Raw genomic sequence first — 22,580 nt, 5'->3', positions numbered from 1 at the left:
TGGACTCATATTCTGAAGGTGATTGGTTCCATTAGATTTTAGTTAGGGATACCAGAGTAAAGGGGGCTGAATACAAATGCACATCACACTTTTCATATATTTATTTGTAAAAAAAGAAAAAAACATTTATCCTTTTTTCCTTCCACTTCATAATTATGTGCCACTTTGTGTTGGTCTGTCATATAAAATCCCAATAAAATACATTTACGTTTTTGGTTGTAACATGACAAAATGTGGAAAATATCAAGGGGTATGAATACTTTTTCAAGACATTGTAAGTGTCTATACTGTTTAAAATCCAGTAATACACTGTCTCATCCTGCTCTACACATGCTCAGGTGCTCTCTAGTTTTTTGGCACTGTGCCGAAAATCAGAGCCACTAGAGGCCAATTTGCTGACAGCCTAAAGATTTACTGTTGCTCAGGGGTTCTGGGTTTCAGCAAAATGGCAGCCTCCAGCAAGTAGAAATAGGAATGAAGCTGCTGGCAATTTACAGTGTACATTAACTTTCTTAGCATAATTATTAATATAAAACGGATAATCTTTGCTAAAGATAATTATTTTTAAGTTCTTAAAACTTCTGATTTTAAAGGAGAAGTGTGGAAATAACAAACATACATTCCCTGCTACAACATCAGACCAATACTGCAGCAGTCTCCCACTGGCTGCAAGCCTGAGAACTGAGAGATCACATGACACTGATCACTCAGTTCTTAGTTTACCTGGAGTGGAGAGCGGTGACTACGAATCATCGCTCACTGCTCTGCCCCTTCAGCACTCAGTGGTGCAGCAGGTGGAGAGTGAGAGGGAGTAGCTGGCTCAGCCTCTCACCAGTGCGCTGAGAGGCAGAGCTAACTGCTGGTCAGGCATCAGTGTGAATCCTTCCAGAGTCTGGAGTGTAGTGGCTCTGTGATGTAAACCAATAGAGAGTGGCTCTGTGACGTAAGCCAACAGCAAATTTTGGCCCACTCTTGGCTGATTCTAGGTCACAGGACAGAACAAGTAAGTGAACTCCTGCTACTCAGAAGAGGAGTATGGCCATACTTCTCTTTTAAACAAAGAATTTTTTTTGCCAAGTTTCTTACATGAAGATCCTGCCAGTAGCAGCGCTTCCTATTGTGGTCTGACAACACTAAGTCAATGCCTCACAGTTAGCAGCAATGATGTCAGCTTGCTGTGTGTGCTTCTTTAGTTGATCGCTGACTTATTAGACAATGAATTGAAAATGTAAAAGATCACTTAGCATGTGGCTTATATAGGAGGTAATATCTCATGTTTATTTTGCTATGCATATTTTCTAAAGCTGATATTTTATCATTCTGGGCCCCTTCCAGGCTATGTCTCCCCATGCCTATTGATGTGGTATATACCTGGGTAAATGGTTCAGATCCAGAACTTGTGAAACAGCTTCGGGATGTACGTGAACAGATGGAAGAAGAACAGAGGGCGTTAAGGTACCTTAATGTTTAAAATGAGCCTGTCACTATCCAATAAAATTGAAAAAGAAACTGTGTGGAAAAAAAAAAGAATCTTAATTCCCTCTCCAGTGAGTGGACTCTGACTCTGATCTTCACTCTCTTCAAGAACTATGACTGCCAAACAATCTTAAGCATCCAACATACTTCCTGGTATGTTGGGTGCCTTTGCTTTGTGGTTACATCTGCATTCTGCAAACAGATGTGCGTGGAGGAGATAGGGAGCGGTAATCAAACACTGTACAGTCGGATCTGTGAGGGATCCTGTGTTAACTCCTGTATACAGAGAGGAGGGAGAGAGCACAGCCCCACCTTCTCCAACTCCATCCTCCTCCCTGCTGCTATCTGTACTAAAGCTGGCAACCCAGCTGCTCAATGTGTGCTTGACTATCAATGATGTGAAGGTTGTGGGGAAGATGCCCTTGTCCTCATCAACATGGAGACAAGGTGCTTTCCCAGGGGAGGTCACAATATAGGTGGGTGGGGGGAGTGCACGCTCGATTCCCCCCTTTCCTGGCCTTACGGGCTGCATACTCAGATAAGGGTCTGGTATGGCTTTTGGGGGGATCTCACGCCATTTTTTTAGATATTTAAATTTTTGAAGAGAGGTTCCCCTCCAGAATTCTTACAACACCAAACGTGCCTGGTATGGATTGGTGGGGGGGGGAAGGGGCTGCATGCCATTTTTTTTTTTTTTACTGATGACTCTTTTTTTTCATATTCTGCTGTCAGCAGGGATGAGTCATGGGTACTAGATTTCCGTCGGGTGCCAGCTCCTTAACAACCAGCATCCATGAGCTGAACTGTCACAATTAGCTGTGGTATAAATACCACTGTTAAATGTTTCATTTTTACCTTCAGCCAAAGGTCCAGTCTGTGGTAAAATAAGGTGGATAAAAACACGTTCAATACCGCAAAATAAAAAATTACCGCATGCAGTATTTATTTTTTTGTGAATTGACTGCTTTTGGCATAAATACTGCAGGAGTAATACTCATGTGATATATAAAGTGGTTGTAAAGGCAGAAGGATTTTTACCTTAATTGATTCAATGCAGCTAGCTAAGAACCTTCTGCATGCAGCTTTCCCTACTACCCCCCCCCCCTATACTTACCTGAGCCTGATCTCAATTCAGCAGTGTGCACAAGAGCAGAGGTTCTCCTGGATCTCTCGCTCCTCAGTGGCTCAGATACAGCTGTCAAGCAGAGCCAGTGATGAGGGAATGGGAGGCAGGGTCGACGGTTTGGGAGCAAGCACGCACGAGTGCTCCCATAGCAAGTGGCTTGCTATGGGGGGACTTGACAGGTGGGGGGGGGGGGTGTAGCAAGGAGCGCCAGTACGGGGACCCGTGAAGAGGAGGATCGGGCTGCTTTTTGCACAGCCATTACACAGAGCAGGTAAGTATAACATGTTTATTATTTTAAAACAAAATTTTAGTACTATTTTAACTTTTAGTGAATTGAGCGCTGTATTTGTTTTGTCTTCATGATTCTTAAAGCAGCACCTATTGTGTGTGGCATAGAATGACCATGTCAAAACACCTAATATAGCAATATCAAATAGACTTGAAACTTTCTTCATACTCGTTTGTGTTTTGTATAATGACACTCCCTCAATGACCATTCCAAAATTATATTTTGGAAAACCTCTCTCATTGGTTCCTGTGTCGATAAAATTGTTAACATGGCCATAGACTGGTGACCCTCTCAAGCCCTTCCTGCTCAATGTGGAAAATTGTTAGAGGGCTTTCAAAATACAAAAGCCACAATGGGAGATTCAGCTGTCCATGCTGTACAACATAAAGAGGAAATTGGTAGATTTTTTTGTTCAGTTTACTGGCTGAATGAAAAACATCTGCATGTTCATGACCAGCACATATGCTTAATGCTGAACCTGATCACAGACTAAAGTATAGAAAAACTGATGTATTTTGTTTAATACTTAATTCAGTAATGATACATGTACTGCATTTTTTTAGGGATCTTCTGGGAAGCAATAGAACTGAGCCAACAAGAAAGGGGTAAGTATCCTTTACGGCTTTAAGTGTTTCATTCACATAATGTATTTTGTGTAGGAATGGCTACCCAAGTGCCATTGTCTTTGGTAAAGGACTTACCCAAATCTATAAAACGGCCTATGATTTTGTTTACAAATTGAAAGAGATTTTAATTTTTCATTGAGAAAGTGTAAGGAAATACACTTGCCTCCCCTGTCTCCTTCATTGCCTGCCCTGTCTCTTGTCATTTGAAACATTGCTATACTTACCTCTTTCCACAACTTCGAACTCCCGTCAATCAAATGTTTTCACAGGGAAGCAAATAGATTGCACATGTTGGTGTGTTTGTAGATTTATTCAGGTTTCACAACCAGCTTTCCTAAACCCTCTGGTTTCTTTAGTGGGCTGTGCATGCATACCCAGTCTGTCCTTGGAAAACCTGAAAAGCAATGGGATTCTGAAGTCAGGCATAACAAAGCTGGGCAGCTTTAAAAGCGGTAGAATCACAGGGGGAAATTTACTATAACTGGTGCACTCAGAAACTGGTGGAGCTGTGCGTAGTAGCCAATCAGCTTTTACCTACATCTTGTTCAGTTAAGCTTTGACAATAACAACACTTGGAAGCTGATTGGTTTCTATGCAGAGTTGCACCAGATTTAGCACTCTCCAGTTTTAGTAAATAGCCCCCACATTTTCCATGTGGGATGCCCCTGCTGGTCTGTGTTGAGGTTACCCATTTTTTCATTGAAAATTTAAAACTTAGAGCATTAAAATGAAGTGATATGCTTTACTTATGTGTAAACTCTGCAGCGCCTTGAGGGAACCAATGCCAGGGCATGGCCAGGGGATCAGAAGCATGAATAGCCTATGGATAACGTTCCGGAGATGCAGATCTTCTCAAATGGGGAGATAAACAAACTGGAAGAAAGCATACAGGTGGTGTAAACACCTAGTGCATTATCCAAGGTTTATTAAAAAAGTGTAAAAGGACAAAAAAATACACTCACAAACATAGCATGTGTGTAAAGCCTATAAGGCCATAGAGATGGCCACAAGGATGGCAGAGTGTCCGACTGATGGTGTGGTTGGCCTGCTGACGCATTTCGGGGACGAATCCCTTTCCTCAGAGCTATTGCTATATGGCCTTATAGGCGTTGCACACATGCTATGTTTGTGAGTATATTTTTTGTCCTTTTACACTTTTAATAAACCTTGGCTAATGCACTAGGTGTTTGCGTCAACTATATGCTTTACTTACATCATATGATTCTCAGAGAACGACACTTCATATACATTTTCTAAGTACATAGGGAAGTGCCTTGAATAAGTGTTCTGATACTTGACCAGACTGAAAAATGTGTGGGAGATGTAGGTTGTTGCAACACGCCTGTTCACCTCTTCCAACATTGACTTCCTTTGCAGCTTTCTCTGTTCAGTCACATGACTTTTCATAGCCACCAAAAAAAAATTGGTGCTGGATAACTTCCCTCTGTCAGATTATGTGATTGCAGATCTGAAAAGGGAGCAGATGTATAGGCAGCTGTCTCTGACTGAGGACCCCACTCTGTTGTCTGAACGGTGAATTATCTCCACTCTGGGCCACTAGGCCAACCTAACCTATCTCAGTGAGCTAATGTTCCCTGCCTAGTTCTCCTCTGATGCTAGAAAAATGTTTAATTTTTTTTAATTAATTAGAAATCCATACCATCTTACCCTGAAGAGGTTTTATGGATACTTCCATTTGTGAGAGCCCCTGTATTGGCTGCTTTTTGTAGTGCTGATAGACAGAAACGTCTGTGTCTCATTTGTGTTAAGATGACCAAACATGGAGCAAATTTCGTCCAGTTCCTGATGAATTGGCTAAAATTTGAGCCATGGGCAACTCATTCAGCACCCTTACACTCAAAAAAGCAGCACATTTTGGGCAAACAGCAGCTATATCCAATCAGACACAGCCATTGTTAGCCAGCTGTCAGAATACAATAGCCGGCAGAAGTGAATCTTCCATCCACGCTCTTTAGGTTTGATGGGGCAATTTTTTAGCCCATGGAGCTGAAAGAGAAAAATGTGCAGTTTATTTGTACAGAACTCTGCCAAGTTTTGTATTACAACCCTTTCATATGTTTTCCTTCTTTTTGTCTTTACAAATACAGATAATTAAACACTTCATGGAAGACAATATCACCAAGAAAACCTTGTTTGTACAAAAAAAAACCCGCCCAAAAAAAAAAAATGAATTCAGTGCATGTCTCACTTTTGTATTAAAAGTAATAAAAGTATTGCTGAATGAATAGCCCATAGCCGAAATGCTAAGGTGGCCCTGGAACTCATTCTGTTTAAAGTCTTAACTCTGCCTTTAGCATCATGTGAAACCCATATTTAGGGTGTAGCATGTTATTAAGTGCTCCCCTTCCCTATGATGGTTTGTGGGGGTTCTTCTTTTGCAGCTGTGTGGAGCTCTTCTACACAGCCACATCATTCATTCACAGAGATCTCTGAATGAATAAATTACAATTCCTGTCTGCCACTGCGGCAGACAAACTTGTAGTTTTCAATGGAACATGAGTGCAATAATCAGTGTACTCGTAGTCCATTGACACTCCCTCTAGGTCTGTAGCTGAAATCCTGTACAGAGGTACGGGCAGAGAGATGGAGGAAGAGTTTGCAGAAGCCTGGCAATACACCAGCAATCCAATGATCGCAGTTGCAGCAAAAATATGTGCATTTATAATTTTTTCTTCAAAGTGCCTTAGCCTATAAGGAGCAGCTGGGGTTCATTTACTAAAGGAATAAAGACTGTTTATTTTGTAAAGTAAATGTTCACTTTGTGAATAACGTGAAGCTGTGATGAAGTAATATTAAACCCTTCATTTTATGCAACTTGAGCTGCTGTTTGAAATAGTGTACTTGGTATGCTCTTCTGCATTATGAAGGATCCATTTTTTTATTCTTGCAGTATTCAGCTCTCGATGGGGCAAGGTGCATATGGCTCCAATGTCAAACAGGGCATTCCCCCCTTCTCCCCCAAGGAGACCGCTGCTTTGCTAGCAATTGCCTGTTTCCGGCTCTCAGCATCTACCCGAGGCAAGCACAAGAGCTTGGTGAGGTGACACACCTCATTTGCTATGAATAATGAATAACTTTGTAAAGTGTACAGTGTAGTAAAACAATCTCTATGTATTTTAAAAGAACAGAACCTGCTTGAAGCTGCTGTTTTAAAGTGGTTGTAAAGGCTGAAGGTTTCTTACCTTTATGAATTCTATGCAAGAAGGTTAAAAACCTTTAGTGTATGCAGCTCCCACCCTCAATCTCCCTCCCCCCGATACTCACATGAGCCCGATCTCGATCCAGCGATTGTGCACAAGAGCAGCAGCTCTCCCGGGTCTCTCCCTCCTCATTGGCTGAGACACAGCAGCACACCTCACAGTCAGTAAGGAGGAAGCAGGGGTGGGGCTGAGCCACTCTCTGTGTGTCTTCTGGTTTCCTATCACATCTGTAAGCCTTATATTTGTTATGTACAGACTAACGTTGTTCATTGCCTAATGCATCCATTGCTCAGTTCTAGTGATAAGATGCTGGAGTGTCTTCTTACACACTGTATTCGGGTTCCAATGTTGGTACTGGATCCATCCCTTCCTCCCAATACTACTCTAAAGGATCTGCAGTCTTCTCAGCCTTTCTTCCATGCAGCGATCTCACTATTTCATGTTGCTAAACCCAAGAATCCATCAACCAATGTTACAGTCCTTGTCTTTGACACACAGCAGGACGGTAAGTATGCCAAGCCATAAATTAACTGGTCAAGACATTCTAGTCTAAAGAGATCTGTCTGGCCTTTCCACCTGGGCATTTTTGCTGGTATCTTTTCACACAAATTTCAACCTTTATCCTCCGTGTTTAGCCTTTTTGTTATTTAAGGACAGTTAAAACATATCCAGGATTTAATGGCAAGAATATTTGGAATTTTCAATACTTCTTAGAGTCGGTTCACACTGATGCACTTGGCTTTTGAAAACGCATATCGCACTTTTAATGCATCGCATTAAATTAAAAACGCGTAATGCATCGCATATTTGTTTTAAATGTGCTTTGCAGGCGGTTTTATCCCTTGTGACCAGAGAAAAAATTGACGTGCCTCAAAAAAACACACCATGGTGCGTTTTCATTGACTTATAATGGAAGGTGTGTTTTTGCTGATTTTGCACTTCCGTTGTAGGGGGCGCACACTTCTGCTGTGATTTGACACAGCAGAAGCCGTGCGTTATAGTGGGGTAAAAGTGCATCAGTGTGAACAGGGCTTCAGGACCCTGTTTTTACATTAGTAATGTTCAATTCATACATTTCAAGTTAACTGGTCACATGAGGAAAAGATAACTTGCCAACATAGAGGGTGTCTGCAAATATTTACAGTGAAGGAAATAAGTATTTGATCCTCTGCTGATTTTGAATGTTTGTCCACTCACAAAGAAATGATCAGTCTAGAAATCGAATGGTAGGTATACTGTAACACTGAGAGACAGAATAGCAACAAAAAATTCAAAAGAAATGTATGTCTAACAAATTATGCACTGGTAACAAGGTACAGGTACAGATAACAAAAATAGATTAGCAGCACTCCCTTTAAAAGACTGCTTCCAATCTCAGCTTGTTACCTGTATGAAAGACACCTGGTAGCCAGAAATCCTGCTGAATGATAGGGGGTCAAATACTTATTTCCCTCATGAACATGCAAATCAGTGCATAATTTGTTAGACATGCATTTCTTTTGAATTTTTTGTTGCTATTCTGTCTCTCAGTGTTACAATACACCTACCATTCGATTTTTAGACTGACCATTTCTTTGTGAGTGGGCAAACATTCATAATCAGCAGGGGATCAAATACTTATTTCCTTCACTGTATGAAAATGCAACATGTGAAAGAGAAGGATGAGTTACCTTGGATTGATACCTACCAACCTCATTCATAGTAGACTACTTCAGTGATATTTTAGAAATAGTGGGGTAGATTTACTAAAACTGTTGCACTCAGAATCTGGTGTAGCTGTGCATGGTAGCCAATCCGCTTCTAACTTCAGCTTGTTCATTTAAGCTTTGCCGTAAAAACCTGGAAGCTGATTGGTTTCTATGCAGAGCTGCATCATGCAGTTTTAGTAAATACCTCCCACCGTTTCACAGTAGGATTTATGTTCGGTTCTTTTAACAAAAAAAAAAACACTCATAGCCATTCAAGCAGATAAAGGTTTATTGTATTAGACATATGTAGGTTGGTCTAGTATTCCATATCTTATTCATAGGTGTACTAGGTATACTATACTCAAGTGACTGATTAATGCCATTCTAAAGTTTAACGGTCATAATGGATATCAAGTTAACTTGGTGTACCAGTTTTGTACATTTCCTATTTCCATTGGTGTGTCTCACTTTACATTTTTATTGGAGCTTTTGGGTTATCATTTATTACTCTGTATGTTATGGGCAAGGGGAGGGACAAGAGGAGTAGGCAGCTGTGTCCAGGGTTATTGTGTGTTTAAGTATAGAAATGGAAACTCACAAATACTACTTGAGAGAACTGTGGCAACTATAGAACTATGGGCTGCAATTGCTGCAAAAGTGCTAATTTCTTGGTTGTCATGCTGACTTGCTGTCCTAAATACAAGAGGGTTTGCAGCCAGCAACCAGCATTTTCAGAAGGAGATTTTTAAGAAGCATTCTCATCAGATAATGTTTTTTAGGTTGTTCACATATATGAAATTAGCACATATGAATGCTGCCCTTGCTATATCAATATATTATGGTTTTTACCTATTATAGTTTTAGTTTTTTTCACCCTTTGACACTTTTAGGAGTGTCAGAGGCTTTCTGTAGAAGGCCATTTACTGGTTCTGACTTCACCAAAGCTGCCCTTGAAGCTTTCAAATCAACACCTAAAGCTTTGTTTAGTAGTGCCTACGCATTATCAGTAACAGCAGTGAGTTCTGATGCTTGCCACAGGGAGATGCAACTGAACTGCTCCCCGCTGTAACTCACAGAGACTTGCAGACAGCAGAAGGGAACACAGTGATGGGCCAGGAGAGGCAATGGAGGGAGCACTGCAGGCTGTCCAGATGTGTCAGACTGTCAAGGTCCTACCTTTCTTAAGAGCTGGTGCATCTCCATGAGCTGGCATCCATCTTGGTTTTCTGCAAAGCATGGTGGGAACCTTTATGCCTTCAGGCTTCTGCGGCTCCTCCTCAGAAGGGTGTGGTTGAGCACATTTAAACCTGCTGTCTGCAAGTGTGCTCTGCACTTGTGTCCTGTATGTTGCCCTGTTGCAAGCTCTTGTGTTGTTCCCATTGCTCTCCTGGTAACCGACTCGGCTTGGACAAAACTACTCTCTGCGTTAACCCTTTACCTGACCTTCCGTTGCTGAACCCGGCCCGTGACCTGAGTATTCTTTGCCTACCGTCTAGTACTGTCTGCTCCGTTGTTATTGACCTGGCTTGTCTGATTACTCTACTCGTGTTCCCATCTAGCTCCCACCAGCTGTACGCCATTGGCGGCAGTCGTTATCGCAGCTGGGGTCACTCGGGGGCCGTGACCTGGTCTCAGGCTGCGTCAAGTCCATCCCCACCATCAGGGGCCCTGGTGAAGGGTAGCCTGGGGCTTAGACTCCGCGCCCTGAGGGACTCTGGTCTGTGGGTAGTGGCTGTCGTCAGTCGCAGCGTGACCGTACCATAGGCCTGCCTGCCCATTCCAGCGTTCCTGCCCTGACACAGAGGAGATAAAAACCTACATCTCTGTTATTGACTGTGCTTGCAAAGGGTTAGGTATCATGAATTTCTATGCAACAGAAGCATTAGCAAATACTAATTGAAATATCTGATTTCATTAACTTAAGAGAACTGAAATTTTATATAATTTTTGTAGGTTATTGCTGAAAATTTTGTCCCATGCATAACTCCAAATCCCAACTTCCAAATAGAAAAGGAATGGCTAAAACTTAAATTTTGCCTGTGTGCCAGCTGGGGAGAGTCATCCCTTCTATTTGCCCCAGTGACCATTGTTGCTTGGACTGAAAGCGATGGGAAGTCCAAAGTTTCATGGTTGTCACCTAAACAGAAGGTGAAGGGAATCTTTCAATGGGCAACTGGCTGAGGCTCACTACATACTTTACAATGTGCCTGTACAATTTCTGTACAATCAACTTTACCAATCAGGCATGCCCTTGTACTGTAGATGGTGGTATATCTGAAGGAGACTGTACAGTACAACAGAAGTACTGGCAGGGGTTTTAACCATTCCTTATGTCTCTAAAATTAAACAAAGCAGTTTATTATACAATTTATTCTTTAAACAATGCTCAACTTTTTGTAAGGTTTTCTTTTTCTATATTATTTTCCTTTTCTATAGCGGAAACTGCACAACTGAATGCTTTGTTTGAAACAAGCAAGGAAACCATCTGGAGAGCCTATATGGTATGTTCATTTGAAAATAACAAAATGTGTATCCTAACCACTTCAGCTTTCACACCGGAACACACAATTTATATGTTGTTAGCCTGTTGATTTTGCAATAACTAATATAAATATATATATATACATGTGTGAGTATGTGTAGAATACACACACGGAAAAAAATATTATTTCATCCCCTCCGTGTTTTGTAAGTTTGCCCACTTATAAAACAATGAAGGGTCTATAATCTTTATCATAGGTGTATTTTAAATGATAGAGACAGAATATCAACCAAAAATCCAGAAAAAACACATGATACAAATGTTATAATTTGAGTTGCAGTTTAGTGAGTAAAATAAGTATTTGATCCCCTACCAGCCAACAATAATTCTGGCTCCCACAGACTGGCTATGTGCTCATATGGTACACAGATTAGTCCTGTCAATTTAAGAAGGTGCTCCTAACGACAACTCGTTATGTGTATAAAAGACACCTGTCCAAAGAACCTCTTTCTTCCATTTAAACCTCACCAATATGGGCAAGACCAAAGAGTTGTCAAAGGATGTCAGGGACAAGATTGTAGACCTGCACAAGGCTGGAATGGGCTACAGGACCATCAGCTAGAAGCTTGGTGAGAAAGAGACTGTGACGATCGTGGCGTCAGACTCCAGCCCTTCTCCCTAAACTCGTGACCGAAGGACTAGCCAATCTAAAACCACGCTGTCACGTGTGTAACAATGCCACGCCCAGCTGCAGCCTTCACAACGATTTTCCAGCGGACCACAATTGATGTACCTGCAGCCTGAGCGCAATTGTTACTGGGTCAGGTTAATTACGCAATTAACCCTTCACACTGCCACCACCTTTTTGTACAGAGAAAGAGGAAACTCGGCAATATCAGCAATAACACTATGATGTTTGAATAATTGTCGGTATACCACTGTCACCGCAGGCAGCGATATACCGAAGTTTTAAACACACACACAGTAGCGCTCTTCAGAGGCAGGAATTCGTAGTTTGCATTAAAGAGCGTTAGAAACAGTTCAACACTTTCAGAAAGTAAGATTTATTGCTAAAAAGTCAAAAGGGTGCAATAAAAATATTTACAGAAAAAGATGTAGCCAATATATATATAAATATACAGAAAACAATAGCACAGCAAAGAGATAACAGAAAGGAGTTTGGAGGGTTAAAGTACTTGCCAAACGTCCTGGTTTAAGCAGATCAGGTTTCATGAGCCAAAACGATTTCTTATCTCCCACTGTTAGTTCCGATGTTAAAAAAGGGAGAACTTCAACTTCTACTCTCACACACCTCAACTTAGCCTAGCTTTTTCTAGCAGCTCCACAGGGTGTCTCCCTGGAGCAGTAAACCAATCGCCTCATTTGGGGAGGGAGTTGTAGGTGGAGACTTCAGGCTATGACCAAAGCCTGCACAAATTATATTATGGTTCATAATTTACCCTGGATACATACAACATCCTATCCACGAGTAGATTATTACGCAGAATCTTCGGCTGAACCGTTAGATATGAAACATCCGCTTTAATGGTTCAGGAGATATAATTTTCTGCTCATCTGTATATGTCAGATAGGGGGTGTAATATACCAGGAGACTGGTCTCAAAGTGAGCTGTCCAAATATGGGCTCCATGTTTGTGTAAGTCTTTCATAATCCAAGATATGTAATCATAGGGGAAAATGGATGTTGAATGTGGTGTCTGGTTTATGACTTATCTGGAATGTCTTTGAACTCAGTGAAGGACTTTGTTTATGGTTTTACGATATCCCAGATTGCACAGCTAACAGACAGCTAGGCCCCAGCTCGGTTGTGGGATTTATAGCCATGATGCCCTCCCATGGAGTTTGCTGCCTGTGATCTGCATCAAACAGACCATATGTCACTCAACAGAGAGGGAGGGGGGGATGAGGAAAGCTGATTTAGGAGTAGAGATGATACAGCATGGAAAATTCTTAACAAGATGGAGGACCGCGTCCATCTTGGTGTGCACGATTGCTACAGAGACAACTGTTGCAGTAATTATTTGCAAATAGAAGAAATACAAAATTACCATCAATCACCCTCGGTCTGGAGCTCCATGCAAGGTAAGGATGGTAACACAATACGCCGCCATGGATTGAAATCCTGTAGCACCCACAAGGTCCCCCTCCTCAAAAAGTCACATGTACAGGCACGTCTGAAGTTTGCCAATGAACATCTAAATGATTCAAAGAAAGATTGGGAGAAAGTGATGTGGTTAGTTGAGACCAAAATTGAGCTTTTTGGCCTTAACTTGACTCGCCGTGTTTGGAGGAAGAAAAATGCTGACTATGACCCTAAGAACACCATCCCTACAGTCAAGCACATAGGTGAAAACATTATGCTTATGGTCTGTTTCTCTGCTAAAGGTACAGGCCAACTTTGCTGCATTGAGGGGCCAATGGATGGGGCCATGTATTGTAAAATCTTGGATGTGAACCTTGAGCCAGAACACTGAAGATGGGTCATGGATGGATCTTCCAGCATGACAATGACTCAAAACATACCACCAAGGCAAGAAAAGAGTGGCTCAAGAAGAAGCACATTAAGGTCATGGAGTGGCCTAGCCATTGGACTGTAATCCTATAGAAAATGTATGGAGGGAGCTGAATCTTCGAGTTGCTAAGCAACAGCCAAGGAACCTTAAGGATTTACAGAATATCTGTAAAGAAGAGTGGACCAAAATCCCTCCTGAGGTGTGTGCAAACCTGGTAACCAACTTTGGTGTGACCACCCTTTGCCTTCAAAACAGCATCAATTCTTCTAGGTACACTTCTACACAGTTTTTGAAGAAATTTGGTACGTCGGTTGTTCCAATTGTCTTGGAGAACTAACCACAGGACTTCTGTGGATGTAGGCTGCTTCAAATTCTTCTCTGTGGGGGTCAAACCATCACTTTCAGGACTCCTTGTTTTTCTTTACAAGGAAGATAGTTCTTAATGACATTGTCTGTATGTTTGGGGTCATTGTCCTGCTGCAGAATACTTTTGGGGTCAATGACACACCTCCCTGATGGTATGGCATGTTGGATAAGTATCTACTTATATTTCTCAGCATTGAGGACACCATTGATCCTGACCAAATCTCCAACTCCATTTGCAGAATTGCATCCCCAAATTTTCAAGGAACCTCTGCTCTCCAGCCCTTTGTGAACATACTGCCTCCTTCTGCAGGCAAATATTTCACTTTGTGACTCATTAGTCCAGAGCTCCTGATGTAATTTTTCTGCGCTTCAGTAACTATATTTTCTTGCATTGTTGAGTTGCTCAGCCTTGTTTCCATGTTGGTGGAGGTATGGCTTTTTGGCCATATTTTTTCCATGAAGAACACTAATGGCCAGACTTCTCAGGACAGTAGATGGATGTACGTGAGTCCCACTAGTTTTTACCAGGTCTGTGCTAATTGCACTGCTGGACATTTTCCGATGTCTAAGGGAAGTGAGTGTGATGGGTTTTTCATCTGCTGCATTAGGTTCCTTGGCCAATCACTGTATCCAAGGTCCTCAACACTGCCTGTTTGTTTGTGCTTTTTCAAAAGAGCTTGAAGAGCACCTCTTCTTTTTTTTTTTTTTTTTTTGTATTAACAATTTTTATTGATTTTCATATATATATATATATATACAGAGAACACGTTAAAAGAGAACAAAATAGAGAGAAGGAGCACATCGATGGTAAAATCTGCATGGTTACAAACATAATAACGTCACATAGCTACAGAGGGGAGGCTATCAGAACAGTACAGTTGGAGAAAGGTGGGAAGGGGAGAAATTATCCCATGGGTGCCACACTGCTTTGAACACAGAGAGCACTTCTTGAAGCCCCAGTCGGCTTTGAAATCTTTGTCTGGGACAGACCTTGCTGATGCAGTAAAATCCCTTACTTTGTGCAAGTGTACAAAGTGTGCAAGTGTAAGAATGTATGCTGATTTGAAGCTGAAGGGCAGTTACACCAAATATTGATTTAGATATTTCCTCTGTTCGCTCACTTTGCATTTTGTAAATTGATAAAAAATAAACAATTAAAATATATATTTTTGACAGCATTCTTTCTTTACAGCATTTCTTCATACCTGCCTAAACATTTGCATAGTACTGTATATGCAGTATATACCTTTTTTTTTCTTTTAGGACAAACAAGGAATTCTTCTGGTTATTTCTTTTCTGTTGGTGATTTTTTTTTTTATATACAATCCATAGACAAAAATTAACAAAACTAAACAAAACACACTTTCTAAGTTTGCGCTTTTTTAATGCAACACTAACAAAATGAATGAATACATAAAAAAAAAATTAAAGCTGAATTCTGGGAATTCAGCAACATTGTAAAATGTGCAAGCATACTAAGAGTTAAGTCCAATAAGGTGAATGCCACCTCCTGGACTTCTCTCTAATATTTACATTTGAGAGGTTTATGGCACTCCCAGAGTAGACACTTGGGTCTCTGAGAGGAGAAGCACACACAGCTGCTATCAGGGCCATGGATAAGGGGTGCTACTAGTCCTCCTGTGCAGGGCCCAGGCCAGCAGGGGGGCCCAGGCAGCTGGATGAATCGGATGTGAGCAGGGAGGGTGATCGGTAGGGCAGGAGGGCACTTACTGGAACCAATCCCCTCTATGGCTCTGCAGCATCTGAAAGCTATCTTTTCCACTCCCTCCTGCTGACTTTCAGCAGCTGCAGAGAGAGCCATACAGGGGTTTCATTCCAGTAATTGCCCTCCCCCCCCCACTACACCCATCACCCTCTCTGTGTGCCCCCGCAGTGCTGTCAGCATCCCTCCTCTCCTTCCCACTGCCAGCTGCAAGTACACAGTAGGATCCTTCCGGAGAGTGAGAGGGAAGGGTCTGGTAAATGGGTCACATTTCTCCAGCCCCTTTCTTTTCTGAATGAGCACAACGAGTGACTAGTTCCAGTCACTCGATCACTCACTGTGTTCATTCATAACTGAAGCAAAGTAAACTGCTTTTGGGGGGGGGGGGGGCTTTCAGGTTGGCTGTATGTGGCCTCGTGGTTTCTAACTGCAGCCCTTGCTGTAATGCCCGCCCCTCCCTTCCACTGCCTATTCGCAGTGCTGTCAGCATCCCTCCTCTCCTTCCCACCGCCAGCTGCAAGTACACAATAGGATCCTTCCGGAGAGTGAGGGAAGGGTCTGGTAAATGGGTCACATTTCTCCAGCCCCTTTCTTTCCTGAATGAGCACAATGAGTGACTAGTTCCAGTCACTCGATCACTCACTGTGTTCATTCATAACTGAAGCAAAGTAAACTGCTTTTGGGGGGGGGGGGTGGCTTTCAGGTTGGCTGTATGTGGCTTCGTGGTTTCTAACTGCAGCCCTTGCTGAAATGCCCGCCCCTCCCCTCCACTGCCTATTCACAGAAGCCTTTGTATTTTGTGAATTCAAATAATACAAATGCCTCTGTGATTGGGCAGGATGAGAGGAGGGGAAGGCATAGCAGCTGCTTTGACTCTGTTGCTGAAGTAGATTAGACCAGAAGGTCCAGCGCTGGCACACCCAGAACTATAGTGAAAGCTGTCTTCAGAGCTCCATAAACCTGCCAGATGCAAATAATAGCGATACGTCCACGAGGTGACCTGCACATCATTGGACTTAACTCATAATCGTAAGCCTACACTTTGTAAAAAGTACCAAGTTCCATTGTCATTTTTTTTAATACAGCTACTGTATTTACATCGCAACTCCCGACTGTCATTTTGACATTCAGGAAATGTCAGCAATTGCGAAGAGGGGAGCGTCAGAGAAGGCAGAAGGACAGGACGTACCACACACTTTCTGTGTACTTTTTTTGGTAGTGTGTGGTATGTCCAGTATCCACAACTGGTTAGTATCCAACAACTTGAATTCATGAATATTTACTGCAGCAACTGATTCAATCAAATGGTATTTGTGTAATTATTGATTTTATCCCAATTACAACATTCAAAACTCATAAAAATAAATCAGTTATATAAGCAAAGAGCACAAAGAGAAAAAGATTAAAAGGTATTAAGTAAATACAGTATGTATGTTATGGGCTTATTCATTTGAGCAGTAAAAAGAATACTAGGAATGAGAAAGCAAAAGTATAGAAATGTTAGAACACCTAGTCTGAAATCATTTTGTTATTGCTGTTTTCACTGTTGTATTCAACAATGAGTCTACCAGGTAGCCAATATGTTTAATTGGAGTACAGCTTTTGACCTGGACTTTCATGGCAGCAGGAGCTTGATAACACAGAAGAATGTTACATTTTGTACAAAAAGTGTTGCTATATTGAAGCTGTGCATCCAAAATGTTGGGTAGTGCAAATTAACATGACCTTTTTCCCGAGATGTAGTGAGGGGCTTAAGATGATCTCCCGTCATGAAATGCATTAGGGACAACTGGCATATGTACCAGCAGCAGGCAACTACACACCAGCTTATACACCATCGTTGCTGCACGTTCATGAACTGTACTGAATATATCATCTGATGCATTGTCTTGTTCTTACAGACTACAGATAAAGAAGCCCCCGGGTTAGTGGTTATGAATGACTTAGTTTTTCTAAGTGGATTCCCAGCTACGTTTAAGGATACAAATCAACTGAAGTCAAAACTACCTGGGAGTTTATCATCCAAGATTAAACAAGTATGTTACATTTAATGAAAATACACATACTCACAAACTAGTCTTCTGCTTCCAGTTTTTGCATGTTTCCTGAATATGTTTGTATGTGTTTATTAAGTATTGTAAAAAAAAAAGTATATTGCCAAACCCACATATGTGTTCTAGGTCATAGGTCACATCCAATTAAAAAAAAACCTCTTTAAGTAAATTATTCTAAGCAATGGTGGTGCCAAAAGCAGCAGACATTTTATAGTAGTGCCACCACTACAGACTATTGGAACTACGGTACCTAGATTGAATCCAAAATTTAGTCTTTGATATATCAAGAGCACTGGCTGTATAGCAATAAGATAAAAGGCACTCTTGTTAGGAGCAAAACTGAACCGATTGCCCCAGCTACACAATAAAAGTGGATGTGGGAACCCTCCCCTCTGTGTCATTGTATTCTGACAACTGCACTCCTCCATTTTCAGAATACACTGCTCAGTTCTGCAGCTTATTGACTACAGTGCTGATTGAACTAAAGTTTTATGGCAAGCCCTTTTGTAAGCAGTAGATCATTAGATCGACTGCTTTTGAACAGGTCCGTGCTGAACCGGCCAAATTTCGATCCATCTATGGCCATCTTAGAGGTTGCTTAAGTTATGTGTAATAAAATAGAGTGACACAGGGAAAAAGTATCGAACACGCCAACTGAAATTTATTTAATACTTCGTACAAAATCCTATGTTGGTAATGACAGCTTCAAGACGCCTCCTGTATGGAGCAACTAGTCGCATGCATTGCTCAGGTGTGATTTTGGCCCATTCTTCCACACAAACAGTCTTCAAATCTTTAAGGTTTTGTGGCCCTCTTCTATGAACTCTGATCTGTAGTTTTTTCCATAGATTTTCTATTGGATTCAAGTCAGGTGATTGGCTATGCCATTCTTGCAGTTTATTTTTTTCTATTCTTTCTTTGAAACTAATGGAGCGTTTCCTTAGCTTTGTGTTTGGGATCATTGTCTTGCTGAAATGTCCACCCTTGTTTCATCTTCATTGTCCTGATAGATGGCAGCAGATTTTTATCAAGAATGTCTTGGTACATTTTTCCATACATCCTTCCTTCAATGGAATTAAGTTTTCCAATACCGTATGCTGAAAAACAGCCCCAAACCATGATGTTCCCACCTCCAAACTTCACTGTTGGTATGGTGTTTTTGGGGTGCAGTGCCAATTGACCTCCAAACATGGTGTGTATTATGGCATCCAAAGAATTACATTTTGGTCTCATCTGTCCAGACTGTATTCTCCCAGTATTTCACAGGCTTTCTAAATGTTGTGCAGCAAACTTTAAACAAACGTAAACATAATTTATATGCATATTATCCAACTCCAATCTGTATAAACTTGAATGCTTATTGAATTTAAGCATATCAGGTGTTGCATATTTGTGTAACGAGGGAGGGTGTGGCCTAAGGAGAGCAACCTATATCAAGGTGGGCATAATTATTAGGCAGCTTCTTTTCCTTAGGTAAAATGGGCCAAAAAAGAGATTTAAAGTGGTTCTAAGGGCTCAAGGTTTTTTACCTTCATGCATTCTATGCACCGGGTACCCCATAGCAAGCTGCTTGTTGTGGGGCACCTGACAGGAGGGAGGAGCCAGGAGAGCCTGCGAGGGACCCAAGAAGAGGAGGATCCAGGCTGCTCTGTGCAAAACCACTGCACACAGCAGATAATTATAAACATGTTTTGTTATTTTTTTCTTAAAAAACAAAAAACGCAAGCCTTTAGAATCACTTTAACGGAGTCTGAAAAGTCAAAAATTGTAAAAAGGTTTTACAGTCTGATGAGAGTGATTCTTGACAGACCAGATGGATGGGCCCATGGCTGGATCAGTAATGGGCACAGAGTTCCACTTCAACTCAGATGCCAGCAAGGTGGAGGTGGGGTACTGGTATGGGCCGGTATTATTAAAGATGAGCTAGTTGGACCTCTTCAGGTTGAAGATGGACTCAAAATCAACTCTCAAACCTATTGCCAGTTTTTAGAAGACACTTTCTTCAAGCGGTGATACAGGAAAAAGTCTGCATCTTTCAAGGAGACCATGATATTTATGCAGGACAATGCTCCATCACATGCATCAAAGTACTCCACTGTATGACTAACCAGTAAAGGCCTTAAGAAAGAATAATGACATGGCCCCCTTCCTCACCTGACCTAAACCCTATTGAGAACTTGTGGGCCCTTCTTAAACTGGATATATACGGTGAAGGAAAACAGTACACCTCTCTGAACAGTATCTGGGAGGCTGTGGTTGCTGCTGCACAAAACGTTGATAGTCAATAGAACAGGAAACTGACAGACTCCATGAATGGAAGGCTTATGACTGTTATTGAAAAGGGCTTATTATGTTATTGAAAAGAAGGGTGGCATTATTGGTCACTGATGTATTTTTTTTTTTTTTTCTGAAATGGCAGAAATGTTTATTTGTAAACTTTGAGGAGTTTGTTTATTATTCTCACGTTAACAGATGAAAATAAACAATTGAGATGGGAAATTTTTCATGTAGTTACATAATAATTCTGCACACTAATAGTGGCCCAATAATTGTGCACACATAGATATGCTCTTAAGACAGCCAAAACCTCACTTTTATGTTCTTAAATATTCAGGTTTGATGTTTATTAACATTTTGGATTGACAGAGAGCATTGTAGTTGTTCAGTAATTATTACAGCTACTTATTTAGCGCCATCAATTTACGCAGTGCTTTACATATATATTGTACATTCACATCAGTATCTAACCCTCAAGGGGCGTACAATCTAAGTTGTAATGAAATTAATCCTCAAAAATACAATTTACCTAAGTGTGTGTGTGTGTAAACTAATTTATTTATACCCTGCTGGAACAAGTTATACAATTCAATTTTTTATAGGGTTTTTTTTGGCCTCCTATTGAGGGCCTATCTTAACTGTGGGTATAGGATTCTGTATATGGAGGTTTTCTTTTTATTTACTCTATTTATTTGTTGTTTTTTTTTGGTTGACTAGATGGACTTGTATCTTTTCTTTCAACCTGACTAGGTAACTACCTTATGTTATAAGTCAGTGCTGTATCTTGCAGTACTTTAGAGTTGCACTTATTTTTTGTTTTAAATCCAACGAGGTTTTTATTAGTATTAAAATGGGCTTAAAGTAACATCAATGCTGAAAAAGACACGGACCTATGTTGTACATATTCAGTAAAAAGAATACTGTAGATAAGACAAGGCCTCTGTAATATAGCACACACAGAAGGAATGTATTACATACACAGTTGTCAAGTTATCAAATTCCTGAATACCAGTGAAATGAGAGACCTAATCATAGACTGTTCCCAGGAATAAGTGCAAAAATATATGTAAGCCCATATAATTAAATTATTAGTAGAGAAACTATGCAAACTTAAACCTAAAGTGTTGTATCTGAAATCTAGGTATATTTTTGAGTAATATCATTGGACATAACAGATCATAAATGAATATATGGCACTGCAGCCTAAGGACATCAGACCTAAACACATAAGAGCCACTGTTCAGAATCAAGTAAGAATTGCATCTGATGGACAGCTATTCTGCCTGCCACATACCCCAAATTTTCTGAAATGTTTTTGGGAAACCTCTGTGGTCATAGATCATTTTCTTATATGGGGGCATTCTGTTATTCTCCGCTTTTCATTGGTGGAAGGTAGGCAATCAAGCTTGGATCCACACCTTAGCTGTCAGCTTCTTGGCAATAAACAATACCCCATGCAAAAAAGTATTCAGATAAATGTTTCATTTTAAAGACTCAGGAGGACCCAGCAGGCATAGCTGAGGGTCTAGTTGAACCAGGGTAGCCATGATGTCCTGCAAACATATTATTTGATTCCATCTATGGGCCAAACCAAAGCAGGTGAAAAGGGGAGCCAGGGGGCCATTGACACTTAGAAAGATTTATACCAAATTATAACCCAATATGCCCTAACTAAGCTGGCGTCAAATAGGTATGATAAAGTATATATAGATTGGTGAGCTTCTCAGAAAGTTCCGGGGGAACTAATCAGTGGCTGTTTTAGAACCTCTTCTTGAGTCTTATCATTAATAGGACCCAAATCAGCCTCCCAAAAAATCTTTCTAATATAAGCCTGACCTGTACTCTACTTTAATAAAACACAATACACTGTGGGCTGCAGGTATGTAAGTACCATAGGAAAGGATTAGTCTTGACAAGTCTGTGTTGGAAAGGAACCAGTAATATTCTTACTTTCAGTATCGCATACTGCAAAGGAAGAATTAGAAGGCTGCTCTGGGCCTGCAAAGACTATGCAAGAAAACAATTTACTCAGACTCTTTTCACATTCATTTAGATCTGGTATATTCTGTTTCTAAAGCTTTTTGATTGACAGTACAGCCAATCACCACTTAACCTGCAATAAAATTAAACAAATAATGTGGTACTATCATAATGAGAACATCATAACTGGATCAAATTGCTCAGTTAATTTACTAATTAAATCTAAGTACCCTTCACACTGTGTTGTAAGTGTGATTGCTTAGAGCTGGCTGCCAGTTTATTAGCCAAGTCCCAGTGTGGTTTGAAGGAGCACGGACAGCAGCTATCTTATAAATGAACAGGGCAAGAGCAGTTAAACTCTTCATTCATAAATATAGTGTTATAATATATTTTTAGTGTGTGCTCCCTAATCTTAGTACATTTTAACCACTAGCGTACAGGGCACCTATACCCCCTTTCTGCCCAGGCCAATTTCCAGCTTTCAGCACTGTCGCACTTTAAATGACAGTAAAAGTCTTCTCCTCCTATACAGGAAATACTTCAGTTTTTTTGCCAGTGTCTGCAAGGTGGTAGTCACTGAAGTTCAGTTCTTTGTGAGAATTCTGCTTGCTGGACCCTGCGTTACGGGTGGTGCTTTTTTTTAAATGACCAAGGTGTTTTTCTGGCAGGGTGTTATACAGGTCCAAGGGTGGGGACAACAGAAAATTGTAGGGGGATCAAGTCCTTTTAGGTCCTTAAG

At 41.0% G+C, this 22,580-nt stretch overlaps 1 protein-coding gene across 2 annotated transcripts in view; it reads left to right on the top strand.

Annotated features, from left to right (window-relative positions):
* Nucleotides 1–22,580, top strand: part of GNPTAB (N-acetylglucosamine-1-phosphate transferase subunits alpha and beta) — a 114,252-nt gene that overhangs the window by 13,107 nt on the left and 78,565 nt on the right. Inside the window, exons 3-7 of one of the 2 annotated variants that reach the window (XM_089651805.1) lie at nt 1,336–1,455; nt 3,455–3,496; nt 7,032–7,243; nt 10,863–10,927; nt 17,432–17,566. In XM_089651805.1, coding sequence (XP_089507931.1) covers nt 1,336–1,455; nt 3,455–3,496; nt 7,032–7,243; nt 10,863–10,927; nt 17,432–17,566 — 574 coding nt within the window. Of the gene's footprint in view, nt 1–1,335; nt 1,456–3,454; nt 3,497–6,469; nt 6,574–7,031; nt 7,244–10,862; nt 10,928–17,431; nt 17,567–22,580 lie in introns of those variants that run through there. The other variant, XM_089651806.1, reaches the window with a different exon arrangement.

The sequence above is a fragment of the Staurois parvus genome, unplaced genomic scaffold (assembly GCF_062004578.1).
Source record: "Staurois parvus isolate SC_StPar_1 unplaced genomic scaffold, SC_StPar_1.0 ptg000025l, whole genome shotgun sequence".
Taxonomy (NCBI): domain Eukaryota; kingdom Metazoa; phylum Chordata; class Amphibia; order Anura; family Ranidae; genus Staurois; species Staurois parvus.
Note: the sequence above shows the minus strand (reverse complement) of the source record. Positions and strands in the feature narration are given on the sequence as shown.